This window comes from Oncorhynchus kisutch, linkage group LG14, assembly GCF_002021735.2.
Source record: "Oncorhynchus kisutch isolate 150728-3 linkage group LG14, Okis_V2, whole genome shotgun sequence".
Lineage (NCBI taxonomy): Eukaryota > Metazoa > Chordata > Actinopteri > Salmoniformes > Salmonidae > Oncorhynchus > Oncorhynchus kisutch.
Genome location: NC_034187.2, coordinates 32,113,146 through 32,127,151, shown reverse-complemented (window position 1 = coordinate 32,127,151; position 14,006 = coordinate 32,113,146). Strand labels below are relative to the sequence as shown.

At 43.9% G+C, this 14,006-nt stretch overlaps 1 protein-coding gene across 4 annotated transcripts in view; it reads left to right on the top strand.

Annotated features, from left to right (window-relative positions):
- LOC109903954 (Ral GTPase activating protein catalytic subunit alpha 2) overlaps positions 1-14,006 on the top strand; it is a 137,794-nt gene that overhangs the window by 64,000 nt on the left and 59,788 nt on the right. For all 4 annotated transcript variants that reach the window (XM_031788261.1, XM_031788265.1, XM_031788263.1 and 1 more), the window contains 10 exons: positions 1,729-1,922; positions 2,053-2,151; positions 2,315-2,470; positions 10,286-10,414; positions 10,702-10,830; positions 11,025-11,083; positions 11,330-11,438; positions 12,136-12,246; positions 12,361-12,429; positions 12,721-12,858. In XM_031788261.1, coding sequence (XP_031644121.1) covers positions 1,729-1,922; positions 2,053-2,151; positions 2,315-2,470; positions 10,286-10,414; positions 10,702-10,830; positions 11,025-11,083; positions 11,330-11,438; positions 12,136-12,246; positions 12,361-12,429; positions 12,721-12,858 — 1,193 coding nt within the window. The remainder of the gene's footprint in view (positions 1-1,728; positions 1,923-2,052; positions 2,152-2,314; positions 2,471-10,285; positions 10,415-10,701; positions 10,831-11,024; positions 11,084-11,329; positions 11,439-12,135; positions 12,247-12,360; positions 12,430-12,720; positions 12,859-14,006) is intronic.

Below are 14,006 nucleotides of genomic sequence, written 5' to 3'. Positions count from 1 at the left end.
CAATACCAGCAGCAGCACCCCTGTCCCAATACCAGCAGCAGCACCCCTGTCCCAATACCAGCAGCAGCACCCCTGTCCCAATACCAGCAGCAGCACCCCTGTCCCAATACCAGCAGCAGCACCCCTGTCCCAATACCAGCAGCAGCACCCCTGTCCCAATACCAGCAGCAGCACCCCTGTCCCAATACCAGCTTTGCTCGTGCATACTGAGTGCCGGGACTTCCCCCATCTAATGGAGGACACCGTTAGAGGTCGACCGATTTATGATTTTTCAACGCCAATACCGATACCGATTATTGGAGGACCAAAAAAAAGCCGATACCGATTGATCGGCCGATTTAAAAAAAAAAAAAAAAAAAATATATAACAATTTGCAAAAAAAAGGAAAGATTTTTTTATATTTTTTAAATATATATATTTGTAATAATGACAATTACAACAATACTGAATTAACACTTATTTTAACTTAATATAATACATCAATAAAATCAATTTAGCCTCAAGTAGATAATAAAACATGTTCAATTTGGTTTAAATAATGCAAAAACCAAGTGTTGGAGAAGAAAGTAAAAGTGCAATATGTGCTTTGTAAGAAAGCTAACGTTTAAGTTCCTTGCTCAGAACATGAGAACATATGAAAGCTGGTGGTTCCTTTTAACATGAGTCTTCAATATTCCCAGGTAAGAAGTTTTAGGTTGTAGTTATTATAGGAATTATAGGACTATTTCCCTCTATACCATTTGTATTTATTTAACCGTTGTTTATTGCATGTTCTTATAGTCACTTTAGTATTGCCAGTGTAACAGTATAGCTTCCGTCCCTCTCCTCACTCCTACCTGGGCTCGAACCAGCAACACAACGACAACAGCCACCACATCGAAGCAGCGTTACCCATGCAGAGCAAGGGAAACAACCACCCCAAGGCTCAGAGCGAGTGAAGTTTGAAACGCTATTAGCGCGCACCCCGCTAACTAACCAGCCATTTCACTTCGGTTACACCAGCCTCATCTTGGGAGTTGATAGGCTTGAAGTCATAAACAGCGCAATGCTTGACGCACAACGAAGAGATGCTGGCAAAACGCACGAGAGTGCTGTTTGAATGAATGTTTACGCGCCTGCTTCTGCCTACCATCGCTCAGTCAGATGCTTAGATACTTGTATGCTTGTATGCTCAGTCAGATTATATGCAACACAGGACACGCTAGATATTACTAGATATTATCATCAACCATGTGTAGTTAACTAGTGATTATGATTGATTGTTTTTTTATAAGATAAGTTTTTAATGCTAGCTAGCAACTTACCTTGGCTTACTGCATTTGCGTAACAGGCAGTCTCCTTGTGGAGTGCAACGAGAGAGAGGCAGGTCTTATTGCGTTGGACTAGTTAACTGTAAGGTTGCAAGATTGAATCCCCCGAGCTGACAAGGTGAAAGTCGTTCTGCCCCTGAACGAGGCAGTTAACCCACCGTTTCTAGGCCGTCGTTGAAAATAAGAATGTGTTCTTGACTGACTTGCCAAGTTAAATAAAGATTAAATAAAGGTGTAAAATATTTTTTTTATTTTTTATTTTTTTAAGTGTTATAACCTAGAGTTTATACAGTAGTAAATCAGAGTTCTAGTGTTATACCCTAGAGTTTATACAGTAGTATATCAGAGTTCTAGTGTTATACCCTAGAGTTTATACAGTAGTAAATCAGAGTTCTCTCTGCTCTATCTGGTCTTGCAGACAGCCGTGAGTGTCTGACTGATGATGTCAGCATCATCGCAGGCGGGAGCCTGACCGGCTGGCACGCTGACTCCGCCTTTGTGCTCTGGAGAAGGATTCTGGGTATCCTGGGGGACGTCAACAGCATCCGCTGCCCCAGGATCCACGCCAAGATGTTCAGTTACCTCTACGACCTCTGGCACAAACTGGCTAAGGTAAGCACTGCCCAGCCTTCAAACACTCTTATCAGCCCTGATGACATGTCATGTACAGTAAATTTGTCTCAGTCAATATTTTGTTCTGTAGATTTCCAGTCTGGCTAATGCAGTAGTGCCCTAATTGCAGATCCGGGACAACCTGGGCATCAGTGTGGATAACCAGTCATCTCCTCCCCGGCCTGTCTTCATCCCTCCTCTCAGAATGCTGGCCTCCTGGCTCTTCAAGGTGACTCAGCGGTTCAGAGATCCACTGCCTCTACATGCATCACCTAACTAAGAACTATCAAAGACATGCATGTGACTATAACCGTGTGACCTGGTCTCTCTCCCTTCTGCCTCTCTCCTTCACTCCCGTTCTCTCCCTCTGTCCTCCTCTCCTTTTCCCCCAGGCCACCATGCTGCCTGCAGAGTTCAAGGCGGGTAAGCTGCAGGCCTATAAACTCCTCTGTGAGATGATGACCAGGAACCAGGACGTGCTGCCCAACAGTGACTTCCTGGTCCATCTCTACCACGTCATGCACAAGGGCTTCACCAGCGTGGACCAGGTCATTTTCTGTTTTATCCTAAGCATGCTTTAACTAGCCAGTAGGAGGGGTTCATGTGAGACAGGTAAGGCCAAGAGGAAGCCTGACGAAGAGCCACAGTATTTGAAACATTGCCTCTATAACTCTGATAGCACCTAAACTGTGCTGTCATTCTCCTGTGTTCATGTGCTTTTCTTGATGTAGATTCCAGTAACTAAGGCCAGAAGAAGGAGCCACTGTCAAACACAAGAGAATGGGACTGCTCTTGCAGCCACCTGCCAATAAACTGTACAGCTGGGATCTGTTGCATTGTGGCTATACTTCCACTCATAACCACTAGATGGGGCTATCATCAAAGGCATCTTAGGTTTTGTTCCATGGTCCTCTAGATAGAGGAGGAAAATGATGAGATGCTTGGTTGCCGGTACATAGCACATGTTTGTTGTCATGTGTTGACATATGTCCTGCTGATGATGACATCGTGTATACCTAACCTTTACCGTTCTAACTTAATCTGGACTGGCTGAGGTAAATGTGGAGATGGTTGATGAAGCTAGTGAAGTATTATATTGTGTGTAGGTAAGGCTCACCTGGGTTCAGATCAGTGGAGTTAAGTGTTCTCTAGTCCTCTACTCTCTCTAGACCTCTCTCTCCGTCTCTTTGGGAGGACAGCCAACCGGTGGTGATTGTGATGGCACACTGTTTTGGCATGTTGTCTCGTCTCAATTCAGCATGGTCCTCCTCTAGCTAGCCACTCCCTGCCTAGCTGGCTAGCTGCTCTTCACATTTGGCGGAGGTCCAGTCCAGCCTACTGAGTGGGGATAAAACAGCCCCCCCCCCCCACACACACAAACACAAAAAACAAAGACAGGCAAGGGAGAGAGAGAAAGAGATTGATGAGGAAAGGGGGGGAAACTGTGAATAAATTAGTTTGTTTTGTGCGTGTATGCTCTGCCCACGGGTTTATATTGCGCTTTGGCAGAGCGACAAGCTTATTAGAATGTTTTCCATGTCGTTAAATAATGTTTGGGCTCCTGCCGTGTATACGTGATTAATTAAGGATTGACGTCTGTTGCACTCCGTTGGAGTGACACGTTGGCTGGGGCTGAAGAGAACCGGGAGGGGGGAGGGGGGAGGGGGGGGGGGACTGTGTAGTAGAGGGGGGTCCTGGGGAACGCGCTGTGGAGAAATGAGGGGGCCGGTGCAGAGGGACAGCGTGGCATTCTCCCTTCCAGCTTTTGTTGTGCCTAAATATAATATGGGGCCTGGGCCGCCAGTGTTGAGCTGGCTGAGCGCTGGAGCGTGCTCAAATTGGCCAGAGAAAGAGTCCTAATGTCACACAATGGAGGGACAGCCCAGCCGCACGCCTGCTTTACATAAGAACGTGCCTCTTACTCCATCCCCCTCCCTCTATCCCAGGGATGTTAAACTAATTTTGTTTATTTCCTTGTCGTCACAATTTGCTGAAGACAGTCCTCTATTCGTCGTTTTTGGAATTGTCGATACTCCCTGTCGTCCCCGACTGTCTAGCTTCATTTGTATGATCATTAGTGAGCTGGACAAAGCCAAGAAACGGTATAAATATAGGTCCATTATCGCTAAACAGTTTTGATTTGGTTTTAGTCATTTTAAAATATATTGAGTTTGCCCCCCCCCCCCCACCAGATTGGACCCTTCCTGTGTATGTTGTACGTTTGACCCCTGTTCTATCCGCTCTATCCACCATCCCTTACAGTATCCCTCCAAATCTAATGTTCTTCTCTCTTTAGTCTACTCTGTCCCACTCCTACGCTCCCCACATATTTGTCCACATTTCTTTGTTTTTAATGGGCTGTCTGGTACTTTTTAAAGCACTGCACGTTTGCAAATATAACATGGCAACGTTTTTCACTGAAAAGGAGGGGCTGTGAGGGAGTGTACACCCCCTGGCTGCCAAGGTCAATGGTATTGTCCAGGCTCTCTCTGTCTCTGTCCACTGAGCCTGCAGTGGCATGGCCACGAGACAGTTGGCAAGGCCTTGGGCCAATGGTAGTAATCTATTTTCTAACTCTAAGAGTGCTGTATGTATATCAGCCGAATGTGAAGGGTTGTTTTTCTTTTTTGTGCATCAAAGTGGGCCTTCTATGAACCGTGTGTTTTGTTTGCTGGGTGTGAGCCAGTCAGTAAACATCTCTCTCACACCTGCTCTCCCTATGCACAACCATAGGTTTTTCTATTCACCTCAACTTATCAGTGAAGAGAACAGGGATTGTTTCATCTGTGTAACGGAGGCCTGGGGAGAGGGAGGGGGAAATGTGACGGTTGAGTTCTTTTGCGGTTGAAAACCTCAGCGGCTTATTTGACGATGAAACCTTTGAAAAGGACCTCTACACCTTGACAGATTAACAGGAGGGGTCTATCTATTAGCCTGGACTGGGAAACCCCTCTTCTACACACACTTGCTATCATCAGAACTTAAAGTCATGCTATGATTTCAGTCTCATACAATAATGACCAGTAAATTGAAATATTTCATTTGTACAGAGCCTTTAAAAAGTATTCACACCCCTTGACTTTTTCCACATTTTTTTAATCTTTTTTACAAAGTGTGATTAAAATTGTGACAGTATTTTGTGTAGATCATTGACGAAAAAAAACAGTCAAAGTGGAATACAAATGTGAACATTTGTAAAACATATTAAAATAAAATAAAAAACTCTAATACAGTGGTTTCAGAAACTATTCATACCCTTTGACTTATTCTGCATTTTGTTCTTACAGCCTGAATTGAAAAGTTAAAGTATTTTTTTCTCACCCATCTACACACAATACCCCATCATGACAAAATATACTGTATATATTTTTTTATAGAAAATTTATTGAAAATGAAATTCCGAATGATTTCATTTACCTAAGTATTTGCACCCCTGAGTCAATACTTTGTAGAAGCATCTTTGGCAGCAATTACAGCTGCAAGTCTTTCTGAGAGCTTTCCACACCTGGATTCTGCAACATTTGCCCATTTTTTAAAATTCTTTTCTAAATTCTTCAAGCTCTGTCAAACCATTTTCAAGTCTTGCCATAGATTTTGAAACAGATTTAAGTACAAACTGTAAGTTCCATTAGGGAACATTCACTATCTTCTTGTTACCCAACTCCATTGTAGATTTGGCCTTGTGTTTTAGGTTAGATTAATTCAGCAGTAACCTAAACTATCTCCCAGTGTCTGTTAGAAAGCAGACTGAACCAGGTTTTCCTCTAGGATTTTGCCTGTGCTTAGCTCCATTCCCTTTTTTAAATCCTGAAAATGCCCAGTCCTTAACGACTACATGCCTATCCATAACATGATGAAGCCACCACTATGCTTGAAAATATGGAGAGTGGTACTCATTTGCTTTGCCACATTTTTGCAGTATTACTTTAGTGCCTTGTTGCAAACAAGATGCATGTTTTGGTGTATTTCTATTCTGTGCAGGCTTCCTTCTTTTCACTCTGTAATTTAGGTTAGTATTGTGGAGTAACTAAACTCAGCAAGAGAAGAAACGTCCCTTTTTTAGGACCCTGTCTTTCAAAGATAATTTGTAAAAATCCAAATAACTTCACAGATCTTCATTGTAAAGGGTTTAAACACTGTTTTCCATGCTTGTTCAATGAACCATAAACAATTAATGAACATGCACCTGTGGAACGGTCGTTAAGACACTAACAGCTTACAGACAGTAGGCAATTAAGGTCACAGTTATGAAAACTTACGACACTAAAGAGGCCTTTCTACTGACTCTGAAAAACACCAAATGAAGATGCCCAGGGTCCCTGCTCATCTGCGTGAACATGCCTTAGGCATGCTGCAAGGAGGCATGAAGACTGCAGATGTGGCCAGGGCAATAAATTGCAATGTCAGTACTGTGAGACGCCTAAGACAGCGCTACAGGGAGACAGAACGGACAGCTTGATCGTCCTCACAGTGGCAGACCACGTGTAACAACACCTGCACAGGATTGGTACATCCGAACATCACACCTGCGGGACAGGTACAGGATGGCAACAACTGCCCGAGTTATCTTCTTGCGTCGAGCCATCCCGGATCCGGGATCGTGAATACAGCCTCAAGCTCATTACCATAACGCAACGTTAACTATTCATGAAAATCGCAAATGAAATGAAATTAATATGCTAGCTCTCAAGCTTAGCCTTTTGTTAACAACACTGTCATCTCAGATTTTCAAAATATGCTTCTCAACCATTGCAAAATAAGCATTTGTGTAACAGCTAGCGTGGCTAGCGTAGCATTTAGCGTTAGCATCAGCAGACAACATTTTCACAAAAACCAGAAAATCATTCAAATAAAATCATTACCTTTGAAGAACTTCAGATGTTTTCAATGAGGAGACTCTCAGTTAGATAGCAAATGCTCAGTTTTTCCTGAAAGATTATTTGTTTAGGAGAAATCGCTCCGTTTGGTTCGTCACGTTTGGCTACCAAAAAAACCCGAAAATTCAGTCTTCAAAACGCCGAACTTTTTTCCAAATTAACTCCATAATATCGACTGAAACATGGTAAACGTTGTTTAGAATCAATCCTCAATGTGTTTTTCACATATCTCTTCATGATATATCGTTCGTTGAAAGCCTCCTCTCTCCTCTCAATCACTGGATGACTGCGTGCAGCTTGTAGATTACGCACCAATTTAGACAAAGGACACCGGGCGGACCCCTGGAAAATGTAGTCTCTTATGGCCAATCTTCCAATGATATGCCTACAAATACGTCACAATGCTGCAGACACCTTGGAGAAACGATAGGAAGGGCAGGCTCATTCCCGGCGCATTCACAGCCATATAGGGAGACAATAGAAAACAGAGCTTCAAAAATTCTTCCCATTTCCTGGTTGAAGATTCATCTTGGTTTCGCCTGTAGCATGAGTTCTGTGGCACTCACAGATAATATCTTTGCAGTTTTGGAAACCTTAGTCTTTTCTTTCCAAAGCTGCCAATTATATGCATAGTCGAGCATCTTTTCGTGACAAAATATTGCGCTTAAAACGGGCATGTTTTTTTTATCCATAAATTAAGAGCGCCCCCTATATCCAGGAAGTTAAACCAGGAACGCACAATCCCTCCATCAGTGCTCAGACTGTCCGCAATAGGCTGAGAGAGGCTGGACTGAGGGCTTGTAGGCCTTTTGTAAGGCAGGTCCTCGCCAGACATCACCGGCAACAATGTCGCCTATGGGCACAAACCCACCGTCACTGGACCAGACAGGACTGGCAAAAAGTGCTCTTCACTGACGAGTCGTGGTTTTGTCTCACCAGGGGTGATGGTCGGATTCGCGTTTATGTGCGAAGGAATGAGCGTTACACCGAGGCCTGTACTCTGGAGCGGGATCGATTTGGAGGTGGAGGTTCCGTCATGTTCTGGGGAAGTGTGTCACAGCATCATTGGACTGAGCTTGTTGTCATTGCAGGCAATCTCAATGCTGTGCGTTACAGGGAAGACATCCTCCTCTTTCAAGTGGTACCCTTCCTGCAGGCTCATCCTGACATGACCCTCCAGCATGACAATGCCACCAGCCATACTGCTCGTTCTGTGCATGTTTTCCTGCAAGACAGGAATGTCAGTGTTCTGCCATGGCAAGCGAAGAGCCCGGTTCTCAATCCCATTGAGCATGTCTGGGACCTGTTGGATCGGAGGGTGAGGGCTAGGGCCATTCCCCCCAGAAATGTCCGGGAACTTGCAGGTGCCTTGGTGGAAGAGTGGGGTAACATCTCACAGCAAGAACTGGCAAATCTGGTGCAGTCCATGAGGAGGAGATGCACTGCAGTACTTAATGCAGCTGGTGGCCACACCAGATGGTGAATGTTGATTTTGCAGCGATGAGAAGACTGTAACTACCAATTGGATACCACGAAAAAGGGGTAAAAGTAACAACAACAAAAAGATGTGGGGTATAGATCGATCATTCTCATTGACAACAAGTCTAAGAAGCGGTAGATCTGTTTGCTCTATTTCCATGCTTCCTGTTCTTTAAGTTTTGTTTTTGCACATCAGTTGGAAATACATTATTTTTGGTTATTGGAAAGATATTTCCCAGTAGTTTCGATGGTACAGTGATTCTCTACACTGCTTGCTTGTTTAGTCACAAACTTAAATTTGGCAAACTATTTGAATTTTAGCGATTTCTGCGTATTGCACCTGTTATATCCAAAAAGTATTTTTTTTAAGTATTCAACGAGAATACTCGACATTTCAGCGTAAAATGTGTATTCATTTGTAAAAACAGAATTCCACTTTGGCATTATGAGGTATTGTCTGACAAAATAAAATCTAAATGTAATAGATTTTTAATTCAGTCTGTGATGCAACAAAGTGGGAAAAGTCCAGGGGTGTCAATACTTTCTAAAGGCACTGGAAAGACTGAGGCTCATTTCCTGTGTGCCTTCAAACACGGCGGAATGAAAGGGTTTTACGAAGCCTCCTGTCGGGGTAGTGTTAATGCACCTTTTGTTGAGAAGAGCAGAACAGGCCAATCCCACTGCCAACCCTCAGCCCCACCACACAGGACCAATTCCCATCTCTACTACCACACATTCATTTCACAACCAAGCTCCCTCTACTTACATGCACAATGGAAATGCTTTGTAGGTTTGTCGCTTGCCTTAAAATGCTCATTTCAGGCAATCAGCCGACAGTTTGTTGGCAGCTAATTACCACAGACTGTTCACCACATTACGCCTTTCAGAGGTCAATTACGTCAGAAATGACGGTAAAATGGGCCTCCAAGCCCTAATGCTCCAAACCAATTTCTGTCTTCTGCCGGCACTGTGTATGTTTTGACTTGTTCCTTATTGCCTGCTTGTTTTTATATTCCTCCTTTGTTCCCCCTGCTCTGTGTTTACAAAGGCTTCATTTGAGGTGATTAATGTAGCGGGTGGGTGGGTTGGGAGGGGCAGAGTGGGGGTGGAGGTGTGCAGAGTGTGCCGGGTGTTTGTTGAGGTGTACTGGGGTTTAGGACTCGGGGAGACACGGCCACTGTTTGAACGACCTGATTTACACACATTTACAGCTACCCAGAAGGCAGGTGTTCCCGGGCCTGGATTTTGTCTGTGCACACACACACACACACAAACTGGCTTAACAAAGATAAGCGGGCCAACCAGTCTCCCCTTATGTAGGCCTTTCCATTCTTATCTCATAAAGAATTTCAGTTCACTCCTGACATTTAAGGCAACATGGCTGTACTTTGACATCGGGGTAATAAGATGGTCGTCGACCATTGTTATTATGGAGCTGTACTATCTGCCCACGTATAGAGAAATCCCTCTTTAATGTCAGCACCCATCTGGCACAGAGCGCGCACTGTGTACCTGAACAATACCTTATCCCTGGCTTTAATTACGTGTGTGTGGAAAGTTGCAGGTCTTTTGTTCCACCATTCTCCCCCCTTTGTGCTGTTATCAACCCATCTGCTGCTGCCTCTTTCTCCCATTCCCCTCTCTTTTCCTCCTCCACCTCGTTCCCCTCTCTTTTCCTCCTCCACCTCGTTCCCCTCTCTTTTCCTCCTCCACCTCGTTCCCCTCTCTTTTCCTCCTCTACCTCGTTCCCACTCATTTTTTTTGTTTTTGTATAAGATGGACTGTGAAATTAGGTGCACTCCTGAGTGCACTGTTGTCATGTTTATGCTAATTTTGGAAGGACTACTATGCTACCATTCCTTTCCAGAGCTCAGTGCCTGTCCATTCCCACAAATACACTCAGAAATACATGCAACCTGCTTACGAAACAGGTGTGGTTTTACTGATCATTCAACCAATCAATCCATTGACCATAACCATCTGTGTGGTATGTGTGATCCCTCCCAGGACGTTCTGAACACGGTGATCCGTTCCTTTTCCCCGCGCTTCTTCTTCCTGGGCCTGCCTGGCTTCACCATGCTGGTGGGAGACTTCATCACCGCTGCAGCACGTGTCCTCAGCAACGACTCCTCGGAGGTACGCAGGTCTACACACACACACACAATATGACACGTCTTACATTGTAATAGCTACAACTGAATTATATCAGTTGGCTAATGTAAATATTAAAATGCAATATTTGATGTAATAACATTTAAGGTCATTAAACATATTGTACTGAACATCATTCCGAAGTTCAGATTGGAGTGTGTTGAATTCAACACAAGGCCATAAGGCAGCCGCTCTTGGATGAATTTCCAGGAAGCATAATGTTTCATGTTCTGTAGCCGTGATGATGGAAGTCTTTTATTTTCCTCTGAAAGGCTCCGAGGATAGAAGCACAGACCGTCCTTGGGTCGCTGGTCTGTTTTCCCAACCTTTACCTGCAGATTCCACTACTGCAGACCGTTCCCGGAACTGATGACATCGTCGTCGGGAATGAGGACATCAAGGTATACAGAGTTCTTCCATGTCCTTTTGACCTTTTAGTAAATACTCAGACAGCAAACCCATTTAAAAAAAAAAAAAAGTATAGCAGTTCCCTGTAGTTACAAAATGTGTACTTTGATGGATAAGATGGAATGTTTGGATGGTATGTGAAGTGGATTGATCATTATCATGTCTTCTCTCTGCCCTCTCCCTTCAGGACTATCTGGTCAACATCTTACTGAAGACGGCACGGAATGAACCCTATGAAGCGGCCAGGTATGGTCTAGGTTAGGGGTACAGAATAAAGGTGGTTTGGAAGCAATGGGGCTGATTTTGTATCGAGTGGATTATGGTTCATATTTCAAATAAGTAGTGTATTGAAATAAAATATTTGATGAATTGTTTAATTCAAGAAAGAAGTATGGTAGGGTAGTGAAATTGAACAGAGATACAACACCAGAAAGTGAGTAAATGGTCCCATAGCGTATATCAGTATTCTCACTGGTCTGCTGTGTGTTCTAGGTGTATAGCTGTATGTAGTCTGGGCCTGTGGGTATGTGAGGAGCTGATGCAGCAGAATATTCACCACCAGGTCGAGGATGCCATCAATGTTCTGGGCGTAACACTAAAGGTCAGTGCGTTTTATGCATCAGCGCCTGTGAGTGACAACATGCTCTGTGGTGTGACTGAAACATTTTTTTTTTAAGACCTCTGCTCCCCTGTCTATCGGTGGTTAGATGCATAGGGAACCAGTGGTTTCTGTAGTTTTTTTTTGGGGGGGGGGGGGGAGCTCGAGGGCTGTGGCGTAATTTCCAGGCCACTCGCTTAGTGGATGCAGGCCAATTTAAGAAACCACATCTCCCCTCTAGTTTACTACTATTGCAGTCCTTTTCTCTAATGGCGCAGTAATCACTTCCCAACCCAACTTGACACACACTCAGCTGGCCCAAAATAAAGGAGATGTTGGGGGGGTGGAGGCGAGGGAGGGCTGCTTTTCTAAAAGCAGGTGCTAAACTCTCACGGTCTCTTTTTGTGTTGGGCCATTTCAGCATTGTCTACCCTTGTTATATGTCAAGAGGCACTCAGCCAGAAAACAGGAAGTTCCATTTCTGTGCCCTGAATTCCAAATCACTATGTTCAGCTGTCTGCCAGTCAGTCCATTAATGAACTGTAATTTGAAAGAAAGGTCATTGCAGAACCAAGACATTTTCATACTTTTTTCTGTTGTGCCAGATGGTCCCCATCCTAGTTTTGTACAACTACTCATCCTACGACTTCCCAGAGTTTTTAACCTGGATATCTTGTTCTCCTGTCCCTTCTCTGGTCAGTTTGGGAACAAAGCTGTGGCTCAAGTAGCCTGTGACCTGTTCCAGCTCCTCATCTCTCACTGGGAACACCTCCAGAGGCTAGAGCGCTCTCTCCCAAAGAAAATCATTGAGGCAGGTTAACACAGCTCCTCTTCACCTTCCTGATATGAGACATGCATATTCACTATCACTCGCGAAAAACATGTCGTCAAAGTATCCATATCTAGTTTTTTCCGTCCCATGCAGATCTTTGTGGCCACTATAGCATTTCTGTTGCCGAGCGCAGAGCACTCGACAGTGGAGGCTGACAAAAAGGTACTGGAAATTGAACGAGCATGAAATGGCTGAAGTCTGAAGGACCCTTTCTTTCTAGATGTAGCAAGTGCATTTGCTCAGGAATCTTGTTCTGTCTCCCCCATCCTGCTTTCTGTCTCTTTCTCTCTCTCCAGCCCTGACTCTCTCACTTTCAGTCCCTCCTTACCTCTCACCATTGCTCATCTCCTCCCTAGCTGCTTTACTAATTATATTTGCCTGCATGAGGCTTCATTGTGTGTGTGGAGGGCACTGGGCTAATGGAAAAGCCTCTCCTCTCTTTGTGTGACTCAGCTAATGGTGTCTTTGCTGCTGTGCCTGCTGGACTGGTGCATGGCCATGCCCCTGAGTATGCTGCTGGAGCCCATCACCATGCCTGTGCTGGAGGACCCCACATCCCACAAGGCCCCTCTGCTCGACTACATCTACAGGGTGGGTAAAAGAATAGTGTCATAGTAATTTGTGTAACCCCCAACAGCCCTCTTCAGAAGCCCTATTTGACATTTTAAATGTGTTCCATGCCGCCTTGGAAATTAAGTTTCCAATTTTTGCTTCCAGTTTCTACTGGTATGTGAGAATGTCCACCAAACTACCTCACCTGTTTGGAAATGCACATGTGATACTCAAAAACATACATTTATAACAGGGAAGTATTTTATCTGACTTTTTCCCCGATTGGGTGTTTGAACCCTTATTTGGGGCGGCAGGTAGCCTAGTGGTTAGAGCATTGAACTAGTAACCGAAAGGTTGCAAGATCGAATCCCCGAGCTGACAAGATAAACACTGTTCCTAGGCCGTCATTGAAAATAAGAATTTGTTCCTTTACTGACCTGCCTAGTTAAATAAAGGTAAAATAAATGTTGTTTAAAAAAAAAATCATTTTGTGATTAAACGCAGAGGAAGAGGCTGAGAAATGAGGTATTATTCAGTGGAGGTTTGACAGATGCGGTCAAAGACAAACCTTTATTTGGATGTCACCCCTGATAAGAAATGGTCAAATTATTTAAATATGCCTTTGTCCTCTTGATAAGCCTGGATTTAAAAGCCTGTCTACTTTTTGAGTTGAATATCTCTTAATATGGGAGAGACTGCAGCTGCTATGTAGGAAATAAATACATTTCATTGGTTGTTCTATTGTGCACATACAAGTAAAGCGTCCCTTTTTAGTATCATCATTGGTAAATCAGCGTTACCCTGACCTTACTGAAATGCTGGTCCTCTTGTTTTATATTTGGACAACATTTAATGTAATAAAACCAGAAAAATATCGCAATCACACAAAATGCACGTCTCTACTGGTCTCCCATACCAAATGGACTTTAAACTATACCCCCCCCCCCCCCCCAAAACACTTTCTTTTAAATATTTTATTCTCAGTCTTTTCAGCTAGGCACTCATTTACATACCAGTAAACCTCACAAAATGAGTAAAGCGTTCTGTCTAGTTTGTGCATCTCTTTTGGATTTGTTATAGTAACTATTTAGTTGTTTCTCATACCAAATCGTCAATGAACAGATTCAACTTAAGTGACCCATTCATATGCCGATGAATAAAGATGGAACATTTCTGCACCTCTGCTG